General features: G+C 37.0%; 3 protein-coding genes across 5 annotated transcripts; 1 reads left to right on the top strand and 2 right to left on the bottom strand.

Moving 5' to 3' along the window:
- The first annotated feature begins 844 nt into the window (after positions 1-844).
- Wsck (tyrosine-protein kinase Wsck) lies at positions 845-7,515 on the top strand. Of its 2 annotated transcripts, none has more exons than XM_089845513.1 (12): positions 845-1,436; positions 3,469-3,584; positions 3,649-3,847; positions 3,925-4,021; positions 4,387-4,709; positions 4,774-4,934; positions 5,015-5,228; positions 5,305-5,421; positions 5,495-5,760; positions 5,998-6,203; positions 6,272-6,371; positions 6,434-7,515. In XM_089845513.1, exons 1-12 carry the CDS (start codon positions 1,379-1,381, stop codon positions 6,503-6,505), a joined length of 1,929 nt encoding a protein of 642 aa, XP_089701639.1. In that variant the 5' UTR covers positions 845-1,378; the 3' UTR covers positions 6,506-7,515. The 2 variants fall into 2 exon arrangements, with proteins under 2 accessions (XP_089701639.1, XP_089701640.1); XM_089845514.1 differs by lacking the exon at positions 845-1,436 and adding an exon at positions 2,579-2,750.
- A 695-nt stretch (positions 7,516-8,210) lies between these two features.
- Positions 8,211-8,934, bottom strand: LOC149654123 (BET1-like protein). Its single transcript, XM_089845517.1, has 2 exons — positions 8,744-8,934; positions 8,211-8,588 (listed from the first exon to the last, which is right to left on the bottom strand). The coding sequence occupies exons 1-2, from the start codon at positions 8,804-8,806 to the stop codon at positions 8,364-8,366; spliced, it is 288 nt and encodes a 95-aa protein (XP_089701643.1). The 5' UTR covers positions 8,807-8,934; the 3' UTR covers positions 8,211-8,363.
- Positions 8,935-9,284: 350 nt separating this feature from the next.
- On the bottom strand, positions 9,285-11,196 carry LOC149654122 (inhibitor of growth protein 2-like). Of its 2 annotated transcripts, none has more exons than XM_089845515.1 (4): positions 11,083-11,196; positions 10,827-10,950; positions 10,527-10,730; positions 9,285-9,914 (listed from the first exon to the last, which is right to left on the bottom strand). In XM_089845515.1, exons 1-4 carry the CDS (start codon positions 11,104-11,106, stop codon positions 9,409-9,411), a joined length of 858 nt encoding a protein of 285 aa, XP_089701641.1. In that variant the 5' UTR covers positions 11,107-11,196; the 3' UTR covers positions 9,285-9,408. The 2 variants fall into 2 exon arrangements, with proteins under 2 accessions (XP_089701641.1, XP_089701642.1); XM_089845516.1 differs by having other exon boundaries at positions 10,827-11,024; positions 11,083-11,160.
- Between the last annotated feature and the right edge of the window lie 237 nt (positions 11,197-11,433).

Here is an 11,433-nt window from a genome sequence, read left to right as displayed (position 1 = left end):
TGAATTCTATAATTGTTTGGCACTAAATCCCTAGCTATCATCCCACAAACCTCGTCTTGACGTGGGACAAAAATGCACAAGCGCGTCTTGCCAAATATTTCAACGCTAATAGAGTAATGATGAGGGAACTATTTATCGCGTATGTGATTCGTTATAGTAACCTTGCTCAAAATGTTCCGATGTTGGGAAGAGTGACGGTACACTTACCACGCTTTGTGGTACACTTCTCTCGAAGAGAAGTATTATATACTTCTGATATGTGCGCTAGCTTCAAACGTTACAGCAAAAGCGTTCCTTGGTTTCTTGAAGTAAAACTAATTAATTATGGGCTAGACAATCTGGCTGTATAATCTAATACTTTTTAAAAGGCATGTTTTGGACAAGGAGGATGAGGTAGTGTATGGTACTAGTCACGTTACAGGATTTTGATTCCTAAGGAAGATCTCGTACTCTAGCTTACTGATGTAGCCACCGAAATTATGTAAAACCCAATAAGGATAGTTCAGAAAAGGATGAAGAACTTCAAATATCATTAGACATGTTGATTGATATTTAGTGGCAACTAAGACCATTAAACACGGTGTTTAATGGTCTTAGGTGGCAGCTAGTGCAAAATTTGATTTTGATACGCTACTTTTACCTACAGTGAAAAATTCAAAATCAGTTAGAACTTTTAGCTTCTTTACTTTTGTGTCTTTACGCGCTTCTTATTCTCACCAATTTAGAAATTTTATAATGGGACCGGTAAAATTAATTAATGCAAGGATCACTGGTCCCAAGGACCAGTTTAATAATTCCAACATGAGGGGTCACTGGTCCCGAGGACCACTAAGAAAATCCACCTTATTTCCAGCCCTGACGGTAGCGCATGTTTTTCTCAAAGAACTTGGAACATATGTTCCAAGTTCTTTGGTTTTTCCCACCTCCAGTATTTTTTTATTTTTCCCACGAGGGTTTCCAGCGCTGATATCCAGGAAGCTAGTATCGACTTGACTACTTTTTAGTATAGGGAGTTGCACATCCTGTTGAGCGTCAAGTGTTTTTCACGAGCATCCGCTGCATCCTTCATCCATGATCGAGTGGGCTATGGCAAAGAAAATATACGCTCCAGGAATGGAAGGTATGTCTGGGGGTTGGGTTGACGAAGGAACTTCCGGTCTATGCAATTTCAATGTAGCCGGAAATACCTCGGTCAACTTAGCCTGCCTTTGGAGCGTACTAGGAGGGACCAGACAAAAATTTACGCTAGAGGAAGCTACACTTTCCATTCCTGGGGCGCGTAAGCTAAGCTGAGCTGATCTTGGATAGTGATTAGGGACGGGTCGGGTTAGGGCTGATGGAATATCCTATCACTTTGCCCTGACGTGATACTTTTAATATGAATAATTTCCTTAGGACAACGTTTTACATCATCTTCATCACTATATGTTTTAAAGGTAACTTCATTTAAGTAATATGCTCAAATTTGACATAAATTCATTGGCTTTGTAACGAAGATTGCTAATGAAGAGTGAACGGCCGTTTTCAAATTTCTATTCATTAAAATACAGCCATAATATACTATCTGCGGCCCATCGTCACGTATTTACTTGTAGTTACTACCTTTTGGCCCCATTTCCTTAGTACTCCGGACCGCGACCGCGAACAATTCACAAATCCCATCGTAACAAAGGCTTATCGCACCAAATCCCTCCCTATCCCTAACTAATAATGACTCCGAATCCTTTGTATATGTTTTTTTATTAAGATAGTAATTAGTTTCACAAATTTTACATTGTCTCGTAACACCTAAACAATGTTATTCAGTTTCAACTTCTTCAAGCTTGTTAGCCAAATCATTTCGTTCAATACACACTAGTGTTTTAGCTAGAACTCCTACCAAGGCGTTTGAGGGATTCATTTGTTTCCACTTTTGCAAAACCCCCACGACTAATTCAGTATGGGTTGGATACAAACGATAGTCTAGACGCATAGTTTCCAATTGCGAAAATTCAAATTTTGGGTCACTTGGTAAATTTAGGGCTAGTTTCATCCAATCACCAGCTATATGTTCGGCAATTTTATACATGTGCAAGTCGGAAACCTCTTTCACTGACTCGAGTACACTTTCCTTAACCGCTTCGAACTGCGCGGACGCGCTCTCAGCTATTGGCAAATTTCCATTAACGTTGACTATTGTAGTTGTATTTCCTATAGATATTGTTCCTTGCAATTGGTTTATGTTAACAATGTTTGGCATTTCAACGGGGTTTGGCACAGTGAATTTAAAATTGTTCATAAAGTTTTCACCAAATTTGTCTTTGAGAAAATTGGGGCTCCGCGGGTCGTCCAATTGACCACTGCTAAAGCTTTCATTTTCAGAATCTGAGCTGGACATTTTTTTCTCTTGCCTTATGTCAGAAATTACTGCGACTTAAAACACTAACAAAATTTTTATAACGATTGTGTCAAGCAAACCAAAACTTATCTAATCTTGAAATTGTACATGTAATATCTGAAATTGCTTGGTATTGTGCAACAAATTCTGGTAACAAGCTAGGCCATCTAGTGATAAAACAAACATTTTCCTTTGAGACAAGTAGTAACACCAAACCTTACAAATAAAGGCAAAGAAACGCAAAACCTTAACAAAATTAGGGAAATTAACTTCAAAACTTACAAATATAGTAAAACTAAAACAAAACCTTACGATTATAAGAAATAAAAGTTAAGTAACACGAAACCTTACAAATATAAGAAAAAAGGGTAAAGTAAGTAAGACCTTGTTTAAGTGACGCGAAACCTTGTAAATAAAGGGAAAGTTACACGAAAACTTGTAAATAAAGGGAAAGTTACACGAAAACTTGTAAATAAAGGTAAAGTAACGCGGAACCTTGAAAATAAAGGGAAAGTTACGCGGAACCTTGAAAATGAAGGGAAAGTTACACGAAACCTTGTAAATAAAGGGAAAGTTACGCGAAACTTTGTAAGTAAAGGTAAAGTAACACGAAACCTTGTAAATAAAGGGAAAGTTACACGAAACTTTGTAAGTAAAGGTAAAGTAACACGAAACCTTGTAAATAACGATAAAGTAACACGAAACCTTGTAAGTAAAGGTAAAGTAACACGAAACCTTGTAAGTAAAGGGAAAGTTACACGAAATCCTTGTAAGTAAATTTAAAGTAACACGAAACCTTGTAAATAAAGATAAAGTAACACGAAACCTTGTAAGTAAATGTAAAGTAACACGAAACCTTGTAAATAATGGGAAAGTTACACGAATCCTTGTAAATAAAGGGAAAGTTACACGAAACCTTGTAAATAAAGGGAAAGTAACACAAAACCTTGTAAATAATGGGAAAGTAACACGAAATAACTTCATAATTATACTTAGGGACCGCTATATTATAATTGCAAAAGTATGGTCTATAAGTGACTGGCACAAATTTCAAAGCCATTTTTCTCCTTTCTTGGTTTTTTTTTTATTAGGAATTTTGGGTTTAAAAGGTCCGTCTAACATCACCATTTTGTCTTATAATGAAACTGAAGTAGCAATTTCTTGGAATCCCGTAAATCTCTACAATGTCAATGTTACTGGCTATCTCGTTAGTACATAATATAGCTAATGTAACTAGCTAAAATATAAATAAAACTGATTACCCCACGAAGGTCAAAATCTCACCAATCCAATCAAATTCACCGTCACACGGTACCATGGCTGTTGAAATATCAACAGCCGGTTCAAAAACAATGGCATTGGTTAACTCCCTCCACCCAGGAACCCAATACAATATCACCATTGTGGCATCCACTGTTAAAAATAATTTAACTGAACCGTCCAGCCTTATTTTTTGGACTGAAGTTGGAAGTGCGTCCAGTTGTCCAGTTACCCCTATACCCACAAAATGTTTGGTTATAAAATGTTCAAATTTCGTAATAATTTAGAGCCAGATAAACCACCTCAAATTGATATTTTGGAACGTACTGCAACAACGATGAAAGTTAAATTGTACCCTGGAGAAAGTGATAAGGGTCCTATTAGGTAATTTTAAAGTATAACCAGGGATAGATTTAATTTTAAAAGTAGGAATGGAGAACGGTTAGTATTTACTTCAGTCCGACTCATAGCACAGGATATAGCCCCTCCCCAACACGTAACGAAAAGTTTAAATTGTTATTGGCTCACTTAAACTACGTTTTGATAACGTTGCTGACGGGGACGGCGAAAAATACGTAATTCCTTTTTACCTCTGTCGCTATGACCCGCCTCTTCTTTCATACCCCCGGGGGAGGGGGTCCTGGACTTTGACGCGCGCCCATTCCTACTTCTAAAATTAAATCCATCCCTGGTATAACTGAGCTGGCACGTTTTTAAACTAAACCCCCTCTACTCTTTCAAACTGGCAGCTCAATTAGAGTTATTGTACTTGAAAAAACGACCATAATATCATTCAACGAAGAGCAGCTATACAATTATAGTATAGCTGAAGAAAGTGGTTTACCGTTTTACATCACCGCTTCGTTAAAAGAAAGCGAAATTGGCGAAACATTCGTAATAGGTGATGGAAAAATGTATGGCGGATATTTCAACGCGCCTTTAAAAGAGGAATTAAACTACGAAGTTTTACAAGGCACAATTAGCACCTTAAACGGTGTTACAAAAGCCGCTTACTCTCCTTTGCAATCTACTATTATTAATTTAGACCCAGTCTACTATACAAGACCAAATGGTTAATAATTACGCTTTTCTTTAATTACCATTGGTAATTAAAAATTCCATTCTATTTCTTATAGAATTCCAGAATCAGAGTTTACCGAAAATTTTAGGAATCGCCTTAGGGATATTTGGTTTCTTACTAATTGTATCGTTTGTCTTATACTTTTTACTAAGACGTCATTATGGTAAACGCCGTTTATCGGATGAAATGGTTTTACACGATCAAATTACCGACGTGGTAATTTTTAAAATGGCGGACCGCTTTATAATAATAAGTTAACCCGCTCTTCATTACATCGATATTCCATTAATTTTTAGGAAGAAAATGGTTTTGCTCAAGGCGTACGTTTAGGCGAAAATGTTAACTTGGGAGATTTTTGGGAAATACTTAAAGAACGTTACTGGTCCATACCCAAAAATCTTCTTGAAATTAGCGAACAAGTTTTAGGAAACGGACATTTTGGGGAAGTTAGGAAAGGAGTTGTACATAAAAGAGGGAAACCCATTACGGTTTTCGTTCAATTAACGCAAAGTAATTAATTTAAGTAATTAATTTCGTTTATCACGTGATCCCAAAACTAATTCCGATTACGGTGGTAATTGTCCAGATCAATCAATTATGGGGGATAAAGAAAAACTCTCTCTCTATTCCGAAATTGATGCCGAACTCCGCCTTTCATCCCATCCTAATGTAGCTGAATTTGTAGGGATTTGTGAAGATAAAGGTGCTTTTTTCTCTTTAAATCTTAGTTTCCAAATGTTTTAAGCAATAAGCTGATTAATTAATAACTTTTAAAGGAATCTTACACCTGGTTGGTGAATGTTACGATACAAGTTTGAGAGGGTTACTTTTAAGGAGTAGGCTACAAACGGGACCAAGATTTGCTAATGTCTCCGAGAATTTTATACTTGACTTGGCATTGGGAATTTCAAAAGGAATGAAGTACATATCTGATTTTGGGGTCATGCATAAGCATTTATCCTCGAGGAGTGTAGCCATTTCAGACAGTTACCAACCAAAAATAACCAATTTTGGTCTATTTTTCTATCATCCCGCTGGAAAAGTAATTTTTGGTGGTTCTTATAGAGTGCTGTCAGTTGTGACGTCAGATCCAAGGTTAAACGTCACGAGTCTGCCTTTAGCAATGGGCGGCCATGACAGTTACCGTTTTTTCTTTATGGGAAAACAGCATGGGTGACGTCACACCGGCGCTTCTGACAGCACTCTATTGGAGAGCGTCAGACATTAACAATCTCCATTTCCTTGAAATTTCCACTAAATAACCTACAAATTATCCCAGAAACTTGACTATTCACGTTGGTTGGCTCCTGAAGCTGGACGAACTAGATACACTTCAAAATGCGACGTTTGGTCATTTGGCGTTCTACTTTGGGAAATTTGTACTTTGGGAGGGACTCCCTACTCTGACACACTCACTTCCGAAATTTATCCCCGAACTATGCGTGGTCTAAGATTACCCCATCCAGTTGGAGTTTCGGATGAACTGTAATGTTTTCCCACTTTTAAAGAAACATATTACAAAATCATACAAACCCTGGCATCTTTTGAAAAAGGTTTCAACTGATGTTGCAATGTTGGGAACTCGATCCGGATGAACGTCCAACATTCCAAGAGTTGCTTTCTGTTTTAGAAAACATGACGCTTTCTCCCACCGTAAGAAAAATTAATCCCTAACTAATTTCATTTCCAGATTAATGTATATATTCAAATATTAGGAGCATTTGTGTTTCGAGCGAACCGGTGGCTTTCAATTTCACAAATTTGATCCAAAAGGGGATGAACAGTGACTTAAGTATTGGTTAACAATGTATTTAACCACCTTGTAAAATGAGTTACGATTTAACTCAAATGATGGAGATCTCTTGACTACAGCCCTCAAGATTCTCGTATAAGATCGATTTAATCATAGCAGCTATTTTTGCAATTTTTTAAGACTTTTTAACGGAAACGTAACATTCCATTTTATACTTCATATATGCAAGAGTAATTTTTCTATAAGCACCGCGGCTTTTTTATTTCGCATCAAATATTATTCTAGTCTTTTTAACGTAAGTAGTTCGTGTAATGAATCATAATGGATGGTCATATTATTTTTTAAACCGGTGGAATTGTTAACAATGGAAATGTAGTTAGTTAGATTAGTTTAGAAAGAGATATTGGTGAAAGAAATTTAATATTTTAGTTAAACGGGACGTCATTATTATATTATTTATATTCCCAGAATCCCAGGGCACAAAACTACAGATTTTGATAAGAAAAATATAATATTTGGTGATATGGTTACGTAGAAATAGAATAGCCTAAATGGGGTACTACTTTTCTCTAACCCTAAGAAGATAAACCGTCGTGCATCTCGTCGTCCATTTTTTTTTACTTAATCTTGAAGGTATTATAGTAATAGTATTAGTGATATTTTAAACATAAGCTTGCTAACAGGGATTCACATGATCACATTGCAAGCCATTTTTTGAAGAAGTAGAGCGCCTAATACGGTTATAGACTCAGTGGTGGTGATGATTTTAGAATCTCATTTTTCGAAATATAGTTAAAAGACATTAATTTAATTAAAGTGTCTTTCAATGGTTGTGGTGTATCTTCTTATATATCTATCTACTTTATATAATCATTCATTTGATTACAATTGTGCACATCACGCATAACTGCTAACGTGCCAAAAACACCTCATATACAATGTCCTGTCCATCTTGAATCATACCCCCCCCCCCATCTTTTTAAATAATTGTGAATCAAAATTTACTTAGTTTTTTACCAATAAAACAGTTTTATATCTAAAAAAGGTTGCTAATTTGGTCCATGTATCACTTCTTTGGTCTTCTACAGGATGGAAGGATTTTCCAACTAATAGAGTAAGCCTAATGGGAGGAGTGGGCCTAGGTCCAATGGCAGTACGCCATACCCTTCTATCTCTTGGCTCAGTGTCATCCCCCTACTGGCGGCATACAGTATCACCGCACCCCTTTACAAGAGCGCGCCCAGAGGGAGGGATACAGTTTGCACCCCCCCTGGCAGTACTACCTATGCAAACGTCATACCCGTCTATCTCTTAGCTCAGTGTCATCCCCTTACTGTATCCTCTCTTACAAGAGCGCGTGCAAAGGGAGGGATACACAGTCTACACCCCTTCTCTAATCTCTACCGCCACTAGTCTATAGAGTGGTACTGAGAGGGGAGTAGCTACGGGTGCCTGACGTCAATATTGGTAGTCTAAATTGTATGGCCTGAGTTGACGACTTCCAATATGGTCGCAAAAACCGAGGTAAGAGATAAGAGGGTATGACGTCACGAGAAAGTTCGTGGTAGCGGACTATAAATTTTCAAGTCAAAGCAGGGGGAGGGCATATAATAATTTTTTCTTATTTCCGGCCCTGCTTTTGCTAATACATAGTTTCAGACTAGGAGGATTGATACCATTTACAACAGGAGGCCGGGCTACTTTGTACTGCGATTTTTTTGACAAGTAGCCCATGAAGATTCGAAACAAAATTAATTTTTATTTGAAAAAATATATTTTATATCCATATAATATTTTTACCACCAAAATATTAGCTTAAATAATGGAACTTATTATGAAAATATTATTTACATTATAAATTAATTGAGAGACAGTTTTTGATCAATCATGATCTATTTCCGAATATGGTTGATTAAGAAATACACAACAATAAAAAATACCACGATAAATAAACTAACGTGTAGCATCAATTTTCTATTGGATCTCCCGCCTTTTACCATCTTAAATAAGCGGTTCACTGTTCCAGAAAGCAAGTTCTTTGAGCTATCAAAATCAGTGTCCATTTCATCCAATAGTTTATTGTGTTCTTTGGCTTCAATCTCAATTTCACGCACATACTGCGTTAAATATTATAGATATGCCATTTTAATAATTGTCAGGTAAAATTAAATAGTGCGTAATACGTTAATTATCGGGATTTACATGCAACTTGACTAGTCGACTTACCTCCCTAAGCCTTGGCAATGGGTTACGAAATTACAAAAATATTTACCTCTTTTAGCGTAGACACCTTGTATGACAGGTTTTCTGTCATCTGCCTGTTTTGAAATTCCATATTCTTTGCAGGAAAATAAACTTGGAAAAATTATTTCAGTAATTTATAAGAAATTACTTAAAAATGGCGGAGTTCTAACTTATCGAAGTTCTCGTTATGGCTTATGGTCGCCATTGAAATGGTGGAGCAGACGAAATTGACTCCACTCAGACTTAGAAATAAGGATAATTTTTAAACTAGTCCTTGGGACCAGTGACCCCCCTAGGGTCGGAAATAATAAACTGGTCTCCGGACTGGTCCCCACCTTTGTTCTCCTATAGATTTGCAATTAATAAACTGGTCCCGAGGACCAGTAACCCCCACTTCTTGAATTAAAAAACTAGTCCAAGCAATTAATAAACTGGTTTTGGACCAGAGGAAGTGTGCTATTTCCCAGACTGCACTCAACCATAGCCAACTCGATCTCGTACACATCGATTTTTAGATTTTTTAAATTTTATTTTACTACTTATTCGAAAAATATTTATCAAACAAAAACTTATGTTAAAAATTTTTATTTTCAGCCGAAGTGTCGAAAAAACTCTGACTAAAATCTTATAACGCGATACACATAGAAAAATCATTAAATACCATAGTATAATCTCACAAAGTTACATTACAAATCAGCGTTGTTTCATCTGGTTACTACGATCACCACGGCATTTAGGGCAAAACCACTTTCCTTTGGGTTTTGTTGTTAGTCCAACGCAAGAAAAGTGAAACCATTCAATGGGACACTCTTCATTATCGCAACCAATCATTTCCCCGTATGAAACTTGAACACACAGACAATAAGTAGGTTCATTGGGGTCAATTGGGGGATCAATAGGAGAAGAGTCCCGTCCTTTGTCTCCCTTTGTTTTGCGCTTCTTCTTTTTCTTCTTGTTGGCTGCGGTAGCGTTGGTATAATGGTTCAAACTGGTTGTTACACCGATATTGCCATGTGATCCGGAAGCGGATGATGTCAATGCATTTCCAAATGCACTGCCCTCCTTTTCCTGACGATCAAATAAAGGATCATCTTTTCCCAACAGATCTTGATTTCTCTGCCTTCTTGATCTTTTGCTACAACGTTCTGGTTGACTTTCTGATCGATTGTTATCTATATTCTCATTTTCACGCCCAAAATCTGTAACAAAAGATTGACAACCCATAGTGTCAGTACTATCAGAAGTATATAATACTTCTCTTCGAGAGAAGTGTACGAGCACAAAGCGGGGTAAGTGTAACGTCACTCTTCCCAACATCGGAACGTTTAGAGCAAGGTTACTAAACCGAATCACATACACGATAAATAGTTCCCTTATCATTACTCTATTAGCGTTTAAATATTTGGCAAGACGCATGCATGCGCTTGTGGATTTTTGTCCCACGTCAAGACAATCAAGGTTTGTGGGATGATTGCTGGGGATTTAGTGCCAAACAATTATAGAATTCACCTTACGGTGCGAGAGTTACCCATTTGTAGTTTGATGAGCGGGAAAGCAAACTAAAAGGGTGAGCCTGGGAAGATTGGCGTTACATAACTAAAGCATTAAGAGGATACAGAGTGTCATCCTTCTTCTATTATCCCCTTCTGGTACTATGCAAAAGTCATAACCTTCTATCCCTCAGCTCAGTGTCATCCCCCCCCCTTACAAGAGCGCCCCTAAAGTGAGGGATACACAGTCTACACCCCTCTTTAAAGACACTAGTCTATTGCATTTGAATATTTCACAGGTTTAGGAAAATGAAAACTTACCCAAATTTTTGTAATCAGTCTCCAACTGTTTAGATTTATTTTCAACCAAATCCTGAACATTGTTCATAACTTCAATCTTTTCATCACCCAATTCTTGAGCCTTTATTAATGCTCTCTGAATCTGTAAAAGAGCTCGTTTACGCCCAACAGCGTCAACACCGCGGTATAAAACATCTTGAAGAGTATTCAAGTCATTGAGAAGAACTAGGAATTCAAAAACAAACATAATAAGTCTCAAACAATGAATAAGAACCAAAGCTTTGGTTTTATTTAGGTTTTGTGGATTTTTAAGTAACATACTTTGATATTTCTGGTCGTACTCCCGCAACTGGGTGAAATGTCGTTGAACATCGTCAGGTAAGTTCTCCACGCAGTCCAAGTAGTCCTCAACATAGGATGCTGAATACAACGCTTCAACAGCAGACTGGTTTAACATGATCAATTCAAATCATAAGATTTTGTGGAAAAGTAATTTGGCTCGTTTTTACGGTTCGTTTTCTAACAGGTTTTAAATATTAAGTAAAAAAAGCTAACTTTTTCCAAAATACTTAATTACATTTTGAATATAAGTCCAAGACATTAAAACGCTTTCAACTTGCGTGCGTAACCCTACTGTCTACTGTTTACCAGCCCCACGCTAAAACTTAGCAGACGATGCAAACCTACCCATAGATTGGACGCCACTAATTTGCATAAGTTTGCAGCAAACCAAATTTTTGCATAAGGCCGCCATTTTCAAAGGTTTGCTTCCAAAATACTAATTTGCATAAATTCTGCAAACTTTTTCTTGCATAAGGCCGGTATTTTCAATAGTTTGCAGCCAATATACTAATTTGCATAAAATTCACCAGCAAACCTCCCCGTGCATAAGGCCGCTAATTTCAAAGGTTTGCCACAAGAATACTAA

Source organism: Phalangium opilio, unplaced genomic scaffold (assembly GCF_054372755.1).
Source record: "Phalangium opilio isolate 3A_F unplaced genomic scaffold, DU_Popi_V2 ptg000079l_1, whole genome shotgun sequence".
Classification (NCBI taxonomy): Eukaryota; Metazoa; Arthropoda; class Arachnida; order Opiliones; family Phalangiidae; genus Phalangium; species Phalangium opilio.
Note: the sequence above shows the minus strand (reverse complement) of the source record. Positions and strands in the feature narration are given on the sequence as shown.

Bases quoted from the DNA above. Each gene is read 5' to 3' on its own strand.
- Wsck (XM_089845513.1), top strand. From the start codon at position 1,379: ATGAATAATTTCCTTAGGACAACGTTTTACATCATCTTCATCACTATA. The intron at 4,935-5,014 runs GTAATTTTTAAA...ATTAATTTTTAG, and splicing joins ACGATCAAATTACCGACGTG to GAAGAAAATGGTTTTGCTCA. The intron at 5,229-5,304 runs GTAATTAATTTA...GTAATTGTCCAG, and splicing joins TTTCGTTCAATTAACGCAAA to ATCAATCAATTATGGGGGAT.
- LOC149654123 (XM_089845517.1), bottom strand. From the start codon at position 8,806: ATGGAATTTCAAAACAGGCAGATGACAGAAAACCTGTCATACAAGGTG. The intron at 8,589-8,743 runs GTAAATATTTTT...TATTTAACGCAG, and splicing joins AGGTGTCTACGCTAAAAGAG to TATGTGCGTGAAATTGAGAT.
- LOC149654122 (XM_089845515.1), bottom strand. From the start codon at position 11,106: ATGTCTTGGACTTATATTCAAAAT. The intron at 10,951-11,082 runs GTAATTAAGTAT...ATGTTAAACCAG, and splicing joins CTTGGACTTATATTCAAAAT to TCTGCTGTTGAAGCGTTGTA. The intron at 9,915-10,526 runs GTAAGTTTTCAT...CTTTTGTTACAG, and splicing joins GACTGATTACAAAAATTTGG to ATTTTGGGCGTGAAAATGAG.